The 13724-nt window shown below is 36.6% G+C and overlaps 1 protein-coding gene and 1 non-coding gene across 3 annotated transcripts in view; both read left to right on the plus strand.

The window, feature by feature from the left end:
* The first annotated feature begins 1113 nt into the window (after positions 1 to 1113).
* On the plus strand, positions 1114 to 1189 carry TRNAK-UUU (transfer RNA lysine (anticodon UUU)). Its single transcript has one exon. It is a non-coding gene; the product is annotated as a tRNA-Lys (tRNA).
* Positions 1190 to 3223: 2034 nt separating this feature from the next.
* LOC147498045 (Tetratricopeptide repeat (TPR)-like superfamily protein) overlaps positions 3224 to 13724 on the plus strand; it is a 34926-nt gene continuing 24425 nt past the window's right edge. The window contains exons 1-16 of one of the 2 annotated variants that reach the window (XM_086560237.1): positions 3224 to 3527; positions 3601 to 3695; positions 3791 to 3890; positions 4521 to 4625; positions 4801 to 4963; positions 6036 to 6156; positions 6254 to 6316; positions 6430 to 6510; positions 6633 to 6727; positions 6845 to 6995; positions 8140 to 8226; positions 11910 to 12029; positions 12122 to 12253; positions 12323 to 12420; positions 12507 to 12630; positions 12757 to 12864. In XM_086560237.1, coding sequence (XP_086416363.1) covers positions 3362 to 3527; positions 3601 to 3695; positions 3791 to 3890; positions 4521 to 4625; positions 4801 to 4963; positions 6036 to 6156; positions 6254 to 6316; positions 6430 to 6510; positions 6633 to 6727; positions 6845 to 6995; positions 8140 to 8226; positions 11910 to 12029; positions 12122 to 12253; positions 12323 to 12420; positions 12507 to 12630; positions 12757 to 12864 — 1809 coding nt within the window. In that variant the 5' untranslated portion in view covers positions 3224 to 3361. The remainder of the gene's footprint in view (positions 3528 to 3600; positions 3696 to 3790; positions 3891 to 4520; positions 4626 to 4800; positions 4964 to 6035; positions 6157 to 6253; positions 6317 to 6429; positions 6511 to 6632; positions 6728 to 6844; positions 6996 to 8139; positions 8227 to 11909; positions 12030 to 12121; positions 12254 to 12322; positions 12421 to 12506; positions 12631 to 12756; positions 12865 to 13724) is intronic. The other variant, XM_086560238.1, reaches the window with a different exon arrangement.

The following is a 13724-nucleotide window of genomic DNA, read 5'->3' on the forward strand; positions in this document are numbered from 1 at the left end:
AAGCAAAAGTGAAAGGGATAAATTGTCTAGTTTAGAATGGATGAGGGCAAATCTGTAAATGGCAAAAGTAGGGGTATACAAGCAAAAAGCGAAGGAGAGAGAACTCATCTATTATCTTAGGATCCAAACCATTTGGTTTGTTTTTGTCTTGTTTTTAATTTCTTGTTATTTCATTTCCTTTATTTCAATCAACTTGTTATTTGTTATTTGTTTCAATCTTCATCTTGTTCTTGTTTGCTTGTTTCATTTCAATGTTTTAATCAATCTTCATTTCAATATTTTTATCAATCTTAATTTCATGTTTTTAAGTCATTTTAATCTACAATCAAAGCTTTCAAGTTCATTAGCTTAGAACCATTCTAAGATTCAAGAGTCTACCTTTCTTCTTCTATCTCCCGCTTCACCCAGGTCTTACAGGGTCTTGCCAAAAAACCCCAAACCGAAAGTGGCTCTCCTTCGACTCCAGCTTCATAGTATTTCTGGCTGACATGGTATTAATTGAGAAAGTTGATAATACTCTTGAGCAGGAATGTGTATAGAATGACAGTGTTTTAGTATACTTTTCCAATGGAGTCAAAAGTCTCACCAGATCGATATGTTGGTAGAAGCATGAGCAAGGAGCTCCCAAGGTTTACTTTAAGTTAGAGAAGTTTAGTGTCATCAATGTTGTGACAACAACAATTATCAATAAAACTAGAAATTTGATATGTACCCTAACAATATCAAAGTTATAGTGTACATGATGCCATGCTGGCAGGGATTACAAGGAGTGGGTTCACATTGCTTGCAAGCATATTAGTCATGCGGCTCCATATCCTACTATATGCTTATTCTCATTGAAGTTGGTAGCATTCTGAAAGGATTAGTTCTTCTAATATGAGTACCTGTTGTGTATTTCACCTGCTTATGTAGTTCAGAGGCTCTTGCTTCCAATATTTCGTTTCTATGTTCTTTCACTGACAATTTTTCACCATATTTTCATAGATGACCTTGGACGTAGTTCACCTAGTCTGCGAACTTGACCCTGTACCGCAAACCTTTTGCCCCCAATGCAAAATCCAAAGCTTCCCCATCTCCCACGTGGTCGTGGTTCGGTCTCCATAGACGGCACCAACCTTCTTAGCTCAGTGGTAGAGCGCGTGGCTTTTAACCACACGGTCGTGGGTTTGATCGATCCCCACAGACGGCGCCAATTGTTATGACCTAAACTTTTGTGACCTTTATCTTTTTTTCCCTTCTTTTTCTTTTCATCTTTCCCTTTTATATCTCTACTCCGCGGTCTCTCCTCAGCCCTTGATCTCTCCACCTATCTTTCCATCGTTGTTCTTCCACGTGGTGTACTCTATAGGTCCGTCACATGGTGTACTCCTTAGGTCCACCACGTGGTATACTCCCTAGGCCCGTAGACTTTTCTTGGGCCTAGTTATCTTAACCCTTTGCATTGGGCTATGAGCCTCCATAGGTAGAAATACTGCTATAATAAGTTGTTTAAGGTCATTGCGTATCAAAGGCGGCGAGGAATGCTGGTGTTGTCAGTCATGGGAAATACCAAAAGAGAATAAATGAAAGTGGCAAGAGAGGACATAATGGGAAATTTGTTTATTTAGGGGTGAGCTACTGAGCTTATAGAGATTTATGGTGAATATATTATCACCCTTAATTTACACTTGTATTGGCTACTCTCTCTCTCTCCACAAAAATTTAGCCAATCAGTGAGAGCATAATAAATTTTGTTTTGGAATATAGATGGACTAGGTGAGGTTTAAGGGCTCGTTAAGCCTGTTAATTGAGACTATCTTCAATCAAGATGTAAGCTGGATAACGTAGTGAAAGAAACAATAAATTGGGCTAGAGAGTCTCATTTAAAAAAAAACAACTCTAAAGCCCTATCCATAATTTTGTTGGGTTTTAATATCCCTATATTGTTTTTATTCGCCATAATTGTTTTTTTATAGAAAATCTTTAGAATATAAGCTTTTGACTCGAGACCAGGTGCCACATGTTATTTTTTAATATAAATTATTCTCTTTTTCACCCTTCCAAAATAACTACTTGTAGATAAGATAACTACCAGAATAAAGATTGAATAAGATAACTATTTTTAGATAAGATAACTACTAGAACAAAAAGAGTAGATTTTGGGTTTGAATAGAATTTAGCAAAAAGTACTGTGTATTGCTCCAAAAGTTAAATTTGACACTATCGGTTTTCATCTGAATGTGGACGTTATAAACTTATACATTTCAAAATGCAGATGCACCATGTTATAAATTATATATTTTAAAATACAGATGCACCACATTATAAATTATACATTTTAAAATGCTTACACACCACGCATTTTAAAATGCAGATACAAAATGCATTTGATTATTTATTTTGTGGGTTTGATTAACTACTATTAAATGAAACGGGTTGGTTTAGAGTTTAATGTTTATAAATTTAGGATATAGGGATTAGAGTTTAGTGTCTTAAGGTTTAGGCTTTAGGTTTAGGGTCTAGTTTATAGGGGTTAGGGTTTAGTGTCTTAAGGTTTAGGGTTTAGGCTTAGGGTCTAGTTTATAAAGATTTTGGGTTTAGTGTCTAGTGGTTTGGAGTTTAGACTTAACGACTAGTGTCAAATGCCTCCACAAAATATTGGAGGCATAATATTTTTAGTTTTTTCATTACCGAAAAGCTAGTGTCTTGTGAGGGGTGTACTTTCAGATAAAGATCTGGGCCACTATATATAGACACAAGTACTAGTGTATTGCAGCAAAGAAGTATTGTCCAAGGGCTCTCATTCCTGCGCATTCATACACTCTAATGCACCCTAGATGTCATCTTTTCATTATATGCATTTTTAAATGTGAAGGCAGGTATAAGTGAATTTTTTGTGTGAAATTTATTTTTTTGTTTTGTATCCCACTATGTTACTGGGTAGATAGTCGGTTATATTTGTTTCCAAGTGAGGATATTTTCGTCTATTTCTGGTAAAGTTGGATAACAGGTGGTTAGGTCCATATTCTGGTCAAATTGGGGTATTAAATTCTAAACAAATTTAAGAGGAGTCTTAGGATTACTAAATATTTATAACTAACTCCTCTAAACTAATTTTCTAGTGAAAGAAAATACGTATAGGCATAAACGCACACGAGTCGGTTCCAGCCACAAGCTGAACTTAAATATCACGTGCCAGATCCAAGAACAAAAGCTGCTGCTAGCTTTTTCCTATTCCATTCAATCTCTCTCTCCTCAAAAACACAAATCATCATGATTCCCAAAAGTCAAAATTAATTCCAGTCAAACAAACAAAAACCAACGGCCCAGATCTTAATTGAATCATTCTCATCACCACAACTCATAAAAAAAAAAAAAAAAAATGGATGCAGCAACGAGTTCATCATATCTAGGAAAAATGTTAATAGAAGAAATAACACCAGTCGTAATGGTCATCACGACACCACTTGTTGAACAATCTTGTCAAACAAATGGTCTTAGTTTCGTTCAATTGGTTCAACCCTTTTGCAATTTCGATAACATTGACGGTACATAATTTTATTTTTATATTTAATAATCTATTTTGTGTATGGGCATTTATGTAATATTTGTTTTTTTTAGTGCCTGTAAGAACAGCTAGTGATCAACCTTATAGATTGCATCAGTTTAAGTTGAGATTGCATTACGCTTCTGATATTCGGCACCCTAATACTGAGGTACTTTGTTTTGTTATATATATGCTTCTCGTAGTTCTGTACCAACACTGCAGCAATATAAGCTGTTAAGTTAAATATTTTTATTTGTACAACAGGCTGCAGAAGAGCATTTGAAACAGGTAGTTACTCGTGCAAGTGATAATGATCTGACAGATTTTAGCTCTGACCCACCTCAGCTTGAAAATTTACTTCAGAGTACGTTTTATACTGTTCGAATTCACTCAATTGAGTTTCCTTTTAGTTACAGCATATGGGTTCCTGATCTGACTAAGCACCCATTGTCTGCTATGTATTTGTTATCTTTGAAAGCAATGCTCGACTAGTCACCAAGGAAGTGTTTGGTGTCACCAGCACGATACTTTCCTAACATAACGACCCTCGGTAGGGTGTGGGAAAGGACTTGGAAACTCTTACTGGCACAAGCTATTAATATTGCCCAGGATCTCGAACGCTCCCTGACCAATATGGGACCAAATTACCTAACGAAACCATCATCCCTCTTGGACTAGGCACCTTTTCTGCTTCATGTCAGACCTTGTGCCTACAGTAATGTTGATCTCTATCAAGAAAATCCAACCTTGTGAGAGTGGGCACAGTATCATTTTTGTAATAGGGCAGCTTGTGCATGGGCTTTTTCCATTTTTTAAACTAATGCTTTTAAAATACTACACAATATAAGAGGAAAAAGACTGTCTTGCGATCCAACATTGGAGTACCCATTTATCTCAGTTTTAGTATGGTGCTCTGCCTGGATCGATAATCTGCAGCTGTGCTTGACTAGTGGATTACATGGTACAGACTTTTATTGATAGGTTTTCTGTGCAGCGGCTCAATCTGAATCTCAGTCTTCACGGTTTCAAGTCTTCAATAAAGAGCTCATACATGCCTCATCTTTTTCAGAGCACGAAGCTTTTGACCATCCTGTGGCGTGTAAGCTTTGGAACTTTTTGGCAATAATTTTTCTTTTTCTTATTTGACTACTGTAATTGATACTGTAGTTTTTGACTTGTGGTTGGTTAGTTCTCCTTGAGCTCTACTGATTTTTTTCGTTGATATGACAGTGAGTGTGGCCTTTATGTAACTCATAGTTTTAATTGATTTACAGGTCTTTTGGTTGTCTCTTCAAAGGATAATGAGCCAATCAATAAGTTTGTTGACCTTTTTAATACCAATCAGTTTCCCTCTCTCCTTAACGACGGTGCAATGGATCCAAAGATCTTGAAGCATTACTTGCTAGTTCATGATAACCAAGATGGCACTTCAGAAAAGTATGTTATATTCTTTTAGAGTTGTTTTCTCCATTATATAGGACTATAGGAGTGAAGAAGCATTGGTTGTTAATGACCAAAGATGCTTTTGTTATAGCTATAACGGTGACTTCCTATATGGTTATTATAAATTGCTAGTACTATTATTGTAGCTTTTGTAAATGTTTGGTAGCCAAATAGACTTGTGTGAATGGAAGTTATGACAGTAGATGGATTTTCATATGTATTAGCAGTATATATATGCATGCATGTATTGGCAAAATGTATAGAAGTGGCAATCTCTCGTGTGTACCTCAAGGAAAGTAACACGCATGCTTAAAGATCCACTCCCCCCTGCTCTGTGCCCTTTGAAAAAGGCTCCTGCAGGCCTGAGAAGGTTGCCCAGAATGGCCCATCAGCCTTTGTTGATTATAAATTTTGTAAGTGCTTTGTTTGAGTGAACCTAACAAAGCAACTTAAACAACATGTATCCCTTGTGTTTGTTTGATTGTCCGTCATAAGTTAGCAAAATAACATAGGAGCTGTGGATCCAGGGATGGTGGGCCACCACACCATCCTTCCATGTTAATTAAATCTTGTGATTAAAGAGAAAGAATAAAGCAAAAAGGATATGTATGCCATCTAATGCAACAATTTTTCCTCCTTTTTTGGTGGAGTAATTGATTTATAAAAAAGCTGCTATTAAGCAAAAAAAATATAGACAACCTAAAAAAATGAAGCAATGATGAATGTATCATTGAAAGAAAAATAAGAAGAAAAGAACCAACCCACGTTGGCACCATATTAATCAATGTGTAGGGGATTACTGCCCCAGAAGAACCTTCCGATACGTGAATCTTGTTCTCCCCTTCACACCAAGCTGAACTCACTTGTAAGGCTTCCAACCCTTTGAGTACTCTTTCCCGAGCCACACTAGTAATTCTTTATTTAATTTATTCTTTGGTTGGGAGGGGTGCGATTGGGTGCAAGTCAATATCCAAATTTTTGAAATCTACTTTTATATATTTTTTTTGAGAAAATGTAAGTGTTCGAATATTGTCTGATTTTATCACTTTACAACCACCTTCTGTAGGGCAACAAATATAATATCAGACATGAGAAGTACCTTTGGCTCAAGTGAATGCAGAATGATATGCATCAACTCAGCTCAAAATGAGTCTGGAGACCGACAAGATAATCCATGGGCGATATATGTAAGTTGACTGTTAGGACGCTTACTAATCCACCCCCACTAACTAAAAACCATTCTTTTTAGCTGCAGAACTGCACTGACATAGCCTTTTGTGGCAGAAATCTGATGCTCAACTTGGTCAAGATCTTGGTTGTTTCCTTAATTTTGATGACCTTAGTGAGGTATTTTTCTTTTCTACCCTAGCTACAGAGTACTTGTGCTCCTTCAAGTTTTTTGGTACACATACTTTGAGAAATTCTGACAGAAACATTAGTTCTGGGAAAATTGGCAATAGATAAAAGACCTCATGCAAGATCTATCTTCCAAACACATCATTCCTCACATGGAGCAAAAAATACGCGTGCTTAATCAGCAGGTATTGTTTTCCTCATCATTTTAATCGAATTATATATATAAATGTTGCTGTACATTTTTTAAAGTCCACCCTTCTTTGTTTCTGGTTCTTCTCCATTATTAAATCTCAGATTTTTTTTTTAGGTTTCTGCAACAAGGAAGGGATTTAGGAACCAAATAAAAAATTTGTGGTGGAGGAAAGGAAAAGACGATACACCAGATGCTCCCACTGGACCTATGTAAGATTTAGGATATCTATATCTTTATCTGTCTTTCATTTGAATTATTATCTCGCAACATAAGATAATATATTTATCTTATATTTTGATTTTTTTTTTCTTGGTTTTCTGTTGAAGGTATACCTTCAGCTCCATTGAGTCACAAATAAGAGTACTGGGTGACTATGCCTTTATGTTGCGAGATTATGAACTAGCCTTGTCAAACTATAGGCTACTTTCTACAGATTACAAGCTTGATAAAGCCTGGAAACGATACGCAGGTGTACAGGTTAGCTCACTTTTTTTTGTCTGGGATGCATTCTATTTTAAGGATGTATTCCAATGGAACTTGTTAGAAATAATTGCTATAAGCTTCTCTTTAACGTCGGTTTTCTTCTTTCTTAATGTCTATATGACCAAGAAAAACACTATATAATCATCTCGGGTTGCAATGTTTCCTTAGGCTCTGTTTGGCAGTAGAGAAATTTTTAGTAGCCAACCTGGTTTAGGTGATCCAACACAGTAGATGTATAAACAACACAAAGTTGGAATGGAAGCTGTTTGGTCTCACTTTCGTTGTCTTCTCTATACCTTGTCCAGTGTTTGTATGGGATTAGAGACTACATGGGATAAATGTATGGATAAAAAAAACAAAGTTTTGGAAGGACAATCTTTACAAAACCAAAATCAGTGCCTCATGTTTCAAATTGATTGGCACAATAAATCCTTTTATCACAATGTAGACAACAAAAACAACAAACTCAATCTTAAATCACAAACCCACAAACAAAAAACCCAACTTAAAATTAATTACAAATTTTGATTGATTGATTTCAACCTATTCGAAAATACTTGAAGAGAAGAATGGATTACTTGTGGGGTGAGTATTGAATGTGATATTGATTTTGTCGAAAGAATAGATGGGGTGGGGGGTCTTGGGGAGGAGAAGCTGGTAACGGCATGGAGAAGATGACCTTATTTTTCTATTTTCCTTTGAGAATTCTGTTTTTCCTTTTGAGTTAAGCAGGAGAACGTAATCCGATGCTCTCACACGGATACCATTATACCCGCTTTTGTGGTTTTGCCAACCAACAACTAAGCAGGCTATACAGATTGGAGATGGACCAAACAGAAAAACACTTATAATGTACCCTAACCCATGAAGAGGGTCCACTATCCGTGTTACCAAACAGGGCCTTAGTACCTTGCTAAGAAGGAGGTGGGATGATATATGATGAGTGGGCTAAGAGGTGGGAAACTAGTTGGGATGTTTTAGTATTCATGTAGATTCCTGTAGACCCCCCTCTCTCCATATGATATGCTCTTTCAATGTTGGGATCTTATAATACCGTTTATTTTTTTTTTCTTCCCGTTATTTTCTTTTGAACTACTAAGCTTTCTTATTTTTGTGGTTGTTATGTGCTATCATGCAGGAAATGATGGGACTTTCCTTCTTTATGCTGGATCAATCAAGAAAAGATGCAGAATATTGCATGGAAAATGCTTTCAGTACGTACTTGGTAGGTATTCTTGTTGCTAGGTCCATAAATGTGGAATCGTTAATTAATTTGTAAAGCCACAGGCTGTTGTAAATTGGCTTAGAATTTAGATGGAATACATCTGATCTCTTAGGACTTTAAACCTACTAGGATTCATAGGCCTTTTTTTAGGAGCATGCGATGTAGAATGTGGTCCTTTAAGAAGACAATCTCAAGCCTTACAAACAGTGGATTGCATGTTAAAAGGAACATTGGAACGTCTATGATAGTGTGACAGGGTTAGCTTGCACATTGCTATTGAGACAACAAATATGGGTATTTTGTCTAGAGTGGATTATTGTGATTCAATGAAAAAGGAAAAACTGATAGCTTAATTAGACTTTATTATTGTAGCTCTATTCGGCATTTGGGCTGGAGTATATGGGAAGAGGTTGCATACTGTAAAAGTTTAGGTTCAGGTCTTTGGGTGTTTCTTGGGTTGGGTATTGATGTAATGGCTGTGCTTTTTATCAATAAAATTAATTTTTACTTATGAGTTACGCACTTACCTGAGTTTTTCGTCTCAAGTTTAAACATGAGCACTTTGAAAAGAAAGGATCTTTTGATGTGTATCTGATTGATAAATCTAGCTCTTAGGTTGGTAAGTTCCACAAACATTTTCAATGAAACTATTTGTTGATATGTTATGTATGAAACTATTCACTTTTTGTCAAGAGATGGTGTCTTTGTTGGATTTGCTTAATAGTTAAAGGTTAGATATGGCTCCTAATAGAAGAAAATGGCCTGGGAAAGTGAATGAGTTTTTGGCCAAATCGTCGTTTGTTTGTCTTGTGAGTCTCTCTCATGCAATAATTCCAATTTTATTTTATTAATAAAGTTGTTGTTTTATCGGCCAAAAAAAAAGATAAGTGTAAGATTTAGCTCTTATGAGAAAGTTTTTATATGTTGCACACTTGCACTTCAAAAGCTTCTTTTAGTGCTGCCTTGCAACAACACAATGCCTTTACTCAGAATTGCGGTTGACTAATTGAATACTGTTCTTCGATTATGTTCATTCCCGGTGATCATCCTGCATTATCTTTCAATTGGTATGAATGCCTGAATATGAAATACTTGAAGATTTTATAAGTAGGTTTTCTAGCTTCGCACTAATCACCTTAGTTTTAGTTGCCAAAGCCACTTAATTTAGTGGGTACACAGGTAAAAGTCTGCTCTAGCATAAAGGCGTGACGGCGCACCTCGGAGGGCCACCCCTTCGGCGAATTGCAGCTAACCTTTGGCACATATGTTCCTGACATACCTATTGCTGTGCCACTCATGAATTATGGGTTTGACAACCAGAAGCCATTTTTTGTTTTCCTATTTTTGCAGTTTGATGTCCATCAATAATCTCATTTGAAAGTGTTCGTCACGAGCCTTCGACAAATATAAATGGGCAGGAAGACTTTCAGATCAGAAGTTTGATGTTTGTGAAAGAAATCCTAATATCTAATAAGTACAAAAATCCTCAGTCGGCCACTTCTGTTCCTTTATTCCCTTTCACATGCACATCACTTTTTCTCCATGTTTGTCTTTCCCTTTCACATGCTATGTTTATGCGTTACATGGCATTGCCATCCCACTAAATATCAACCTCTTATGTACAATTCGAGGAAAACTCAATCCTCTCTAATTCGTTCCATATACACCTCAAACTTTTCAACTTTTTCTTTAGAACCATCCTATTGTGTTGCATAGATTTTTGTGATGAATTGTGAAGGTGAATCTTAGGCTCTTGCTGGTTAGGTTGTAATATTCTACCTGTAGAGCCTTTGTGAATCTTAGGCTTTTGCTAGTTAGGTTGTATTTCTAACTGGAAGTTAGTTTGTTCACCTAAAGGGATGGTGGTTTGGGTATGATGAGAATGCGTGAGATTAAACTTGCCCTCGTAGGTAGATGACTTTGGAGGTTTGGAGATGAGCATGGTAGACTTTGGAGGAGGGTCATTAAGTATAGATTTGGGAGATAAACTCGGGGTGGGATTGTGGCCCTTGTGTGCGGCACCTTGGCTGTAGGGTCTGGAAAGGAATTCGTAGGGTTCTTGAGGCTTTTGAGAGAGCCTAATTTTAGTTTAGGTTGACTAGATTTTGGGAGGATAAGTTGTTGGAGGAAAGATCTTTGTTCTTGATTTTCCTGAGAGCCGAGACTCTGCCATTTCTGTTTCAAGAATCACCACATTTGTGATTTCATGCGTTTAAATATAGGTTACTCGATTGGGATTTCGGCATAGCAGATAGGGATATTGGATATTGCCGGTGTTGTTTTTCTTTTGGTAAGGTTGAAATTTGTCCCTCCTGTGAGACCGACTTCTCTTTCAAATCTTTCTATCTTGCCATGTGTTCACACCTTCCCACACCCAGCGTGCTTGTCCGATTATTAGCTTTCCTTCTAATTTGATTTGAAGGTCGAAAGTTCAATCACAGTCTCTTTTTTTATGTGGCGTGCAACCTTAAATAAAAATCCTGACCATAGACAACCTCCGTAAAAGGAAAAAAAAATCCTTGTCAATTGTTATTTACTTTGCTGTGTAATGGGGAGTCAGTCAATCACCTTACCATTCCCTGTGATTTCTTTTGGGAGGTCTAATGCTACTTTGTCCATCAATTTGGGGTTAATTGGGTTGCTCCCTGGTCGGTAAAAAATCTCTTAGTATCTTTGCGGTTTGAGGGTACATTCTTGGAAGGAAGTGCAAACTATGGAACTTAGTACCTTTTGCAATTATGTGGGGTCTGTGGCTGGACTGCTAGAGCGGAATAAAAGCCAATTTGAGATAAAGTCTAATTGTGGAGCAGATAGTCATTTCGATCAAAGGTTTATTGGCTTACTGGGCTTTGATTGGGGAGGAGTGGAGGGATATTCCATTTGGTAGTTTTGTGTTTAGACGGGAGTCTCTTTTGGGGCACTCTCATGTGGACTCTTGATATTCCCCGTTACTTTTGATGTTGATTGTTTTTCTCATACTTTTTTCTCTTGATGTATTTAGAATACTTTATCCTTAAACTTTTCATATTACCATTAAATACATATACTTTAACCGACCAAAAATATATATTAGGAAGGATTCTGAGGGCATGTATAAATTAGGCATTTAAACAAACTCATGATTGTTTTTGCACTTAAAAGTTTTGAATGATGCTAATATTTGGTATATAGAATCTCCTAATCAATCTAAACATTTTTCATGAAAATTATTCCAAATCCAAAACTTCTGCCATTATCAAATGTAGTAAGAAAATAGATGTATTCTGGACCGACCATTTCAAGAGTAATTGGACAGTATGTTTGGCATGTTTAGAATTTTCAAAATAAATAGATATTTGGTGGAAATGTTGAGAATAGTTTGGAGATTGTATCTACAAATTATTAGCCCAAGATAAAGTTTGCAAGTGCACTAACGATCAAGAGTTTGTTGAAGTGTCAAATTTATATTTGTTCCTGGAACCCTTCCCAATGATATAAACAAAAGTGTATTATCGGAGACCTATGGCACAGAGATAGGGTATGCCAGTGTGTAGTTATTATGGTGTAGTTCAACTCTCTCTCTTTCGCCCCTATCTTTCAGTTTTTTTTGTCTCCGTACTTTCTTTTGCTCATTTTGGTTGTAGTCAATTTTCCCCGGGTGGTACACGGTTCCAGTTTTACATGTTAATGTTGGTTTTCTTCAGAAACTTGGGTCCTCTGGTCAGCGAAATGCTACAAGGTGTGGTCTTTGGTGGACAGAAATGCTCAAGGCCAGGGATCAGTATAAAGAGGCTGCTGGTGTTTACTCTCGCATTTCCAATGAGGTCACCCTTCACAGCTGTTTTATTGAATGCAAAGCCAGGCATGATATGTTTTTACCACTAAGATTTTTTATTGTTATTTTTTCCCCTCTCAGGAACCTTCTCTACATGCTGCTGTAATGCTTGAGCAGGCATCTTACTGCTATTTGTTGTCCAATCCGCCCTTGTTACACAAATATGGATTTCATCTTGTTTTATCGGGTAGCCGTTACTACATATCTGACCAGGTACTTCTCAGTAGAAATTTAAATTTGATTTTTGCCTGGAAAGAAGTTTTAATTCTGTTCTTCATTCAGAGAAAACATGCTATTCGAGCATATAGAAGCTCTCTTTCAGTTTACAAAGGGAATGCATGGAAATATATCAATGATCATGTTCATTATCATATTGGAAAGTGAGTTTTCCTGGTCATAGTTTCACTTTGTTTAACCTATTCTCCTTCAGTGTTTATTTCATGATTGATCCCCTCACCTAAACCAGGTGGTATGCGGTTCTCGGGATGCATGATTTGGCAATCAAACATATGTTACAAGTCCTGGTTTGTGGTCACCAGTCCATTGTGACACAGGAGTTATTCCTTAGGGACTTTCTCCAAATTGTTCAGGTAAACAACGACATTGACTTGAAGTCTTTTGTAGATCCCTAAGTGTTTTTCGTTTGGATAATGAGATAAAAATGTTAACTATTCACTTCTACATAATCACAACTCATTCTTTTGTGCTTACTTTAGCAATTGGGGAAAACGTTTGAGGTGTTCAGACTTCAGTTACCTATTCTCAGTATGCCCTCATTGAAAGTCATTTTTGAAGATCATCGGACCTATGCATCATTATCTGCTGTAAGTTTCCTTATCTGATATTCTTAAAGCATTAACTGTTTTCTAATAATTTGGCTATCTGCTATTGAAGGTTTTTTTTTCCTAGCCGGTAAAATTCAATTCATCAATATCATAAAATTATAGTGTTTCAAATAATAGGTTGGAGTGGCAAGGAGCTACTCAATGCCCAAGAAGATCTCCTCTACCCGGTTACAATCCCTTTTATATTACAATGGTCCCAATTACAAATAATGTCTTGGTAGGTCACCCTTTTGAAACATGGGTTAGCTCATGCCCAATTATGTAACTCCTCTTTGATCCCTTCCGCTACCTTGTGAATGTCTTTTTCGAGTTACTCAAATATCCTTGAGTTCCTCTCCTTCCACAAGTTCCAAACAAAAACTCTATGGAAGTGTTCTGTAATCGATAATGCTTTGTGATGTAGATGAGAAGGTCCATTTTTAGGAGATTTGCATTTGGGTTTCTAAATATAATTAAACTCGGTAAAAGAAATTGCTAAATCAACATCCTAATTCTACTAATGCAAATCTCCTAAAAATGGACCATCTCATCCAACATCACTTTGTTAGAAGGCGGTGGTAGTATGAGTTTACTACTTAGCACTTCCTTGATGTTAGAAGGTGTCCTCTAAGGTTTAAATAATGATGAGAAACATGTCCCAAATATCCTTCGAAAAGGCACAAGTAAGAAGGAGATGATCCACACTGTCCTCACTCACTTTGCAAAGTGGGGGAACATTGTATAGTTCCATACCTCTTTTATTTAAGATGTCAATGGTTTTAATTCTCCTCAAGAAAGCAAGTCAACAAAAGAAAACCACTTTAAATGGAATCGAGTCCATTCATATCTTTTTGTAAAGA

The sequence above is a fragment of the Coptis chinensis genome, chromosome 5, assembly GCF_015680905.1.
Source record: "Coptis chinensis isolate HL-2020 chromosome 5, ASM1568090v1, whole genome shotgun sequence".
Taxonomy (NCBI): Eukaryota; Viridiplantae; Streptophyta; class Magnoliopsida; order Ranunculales; family Ranunculaceae; genus Coptis; species Coptis chinensis.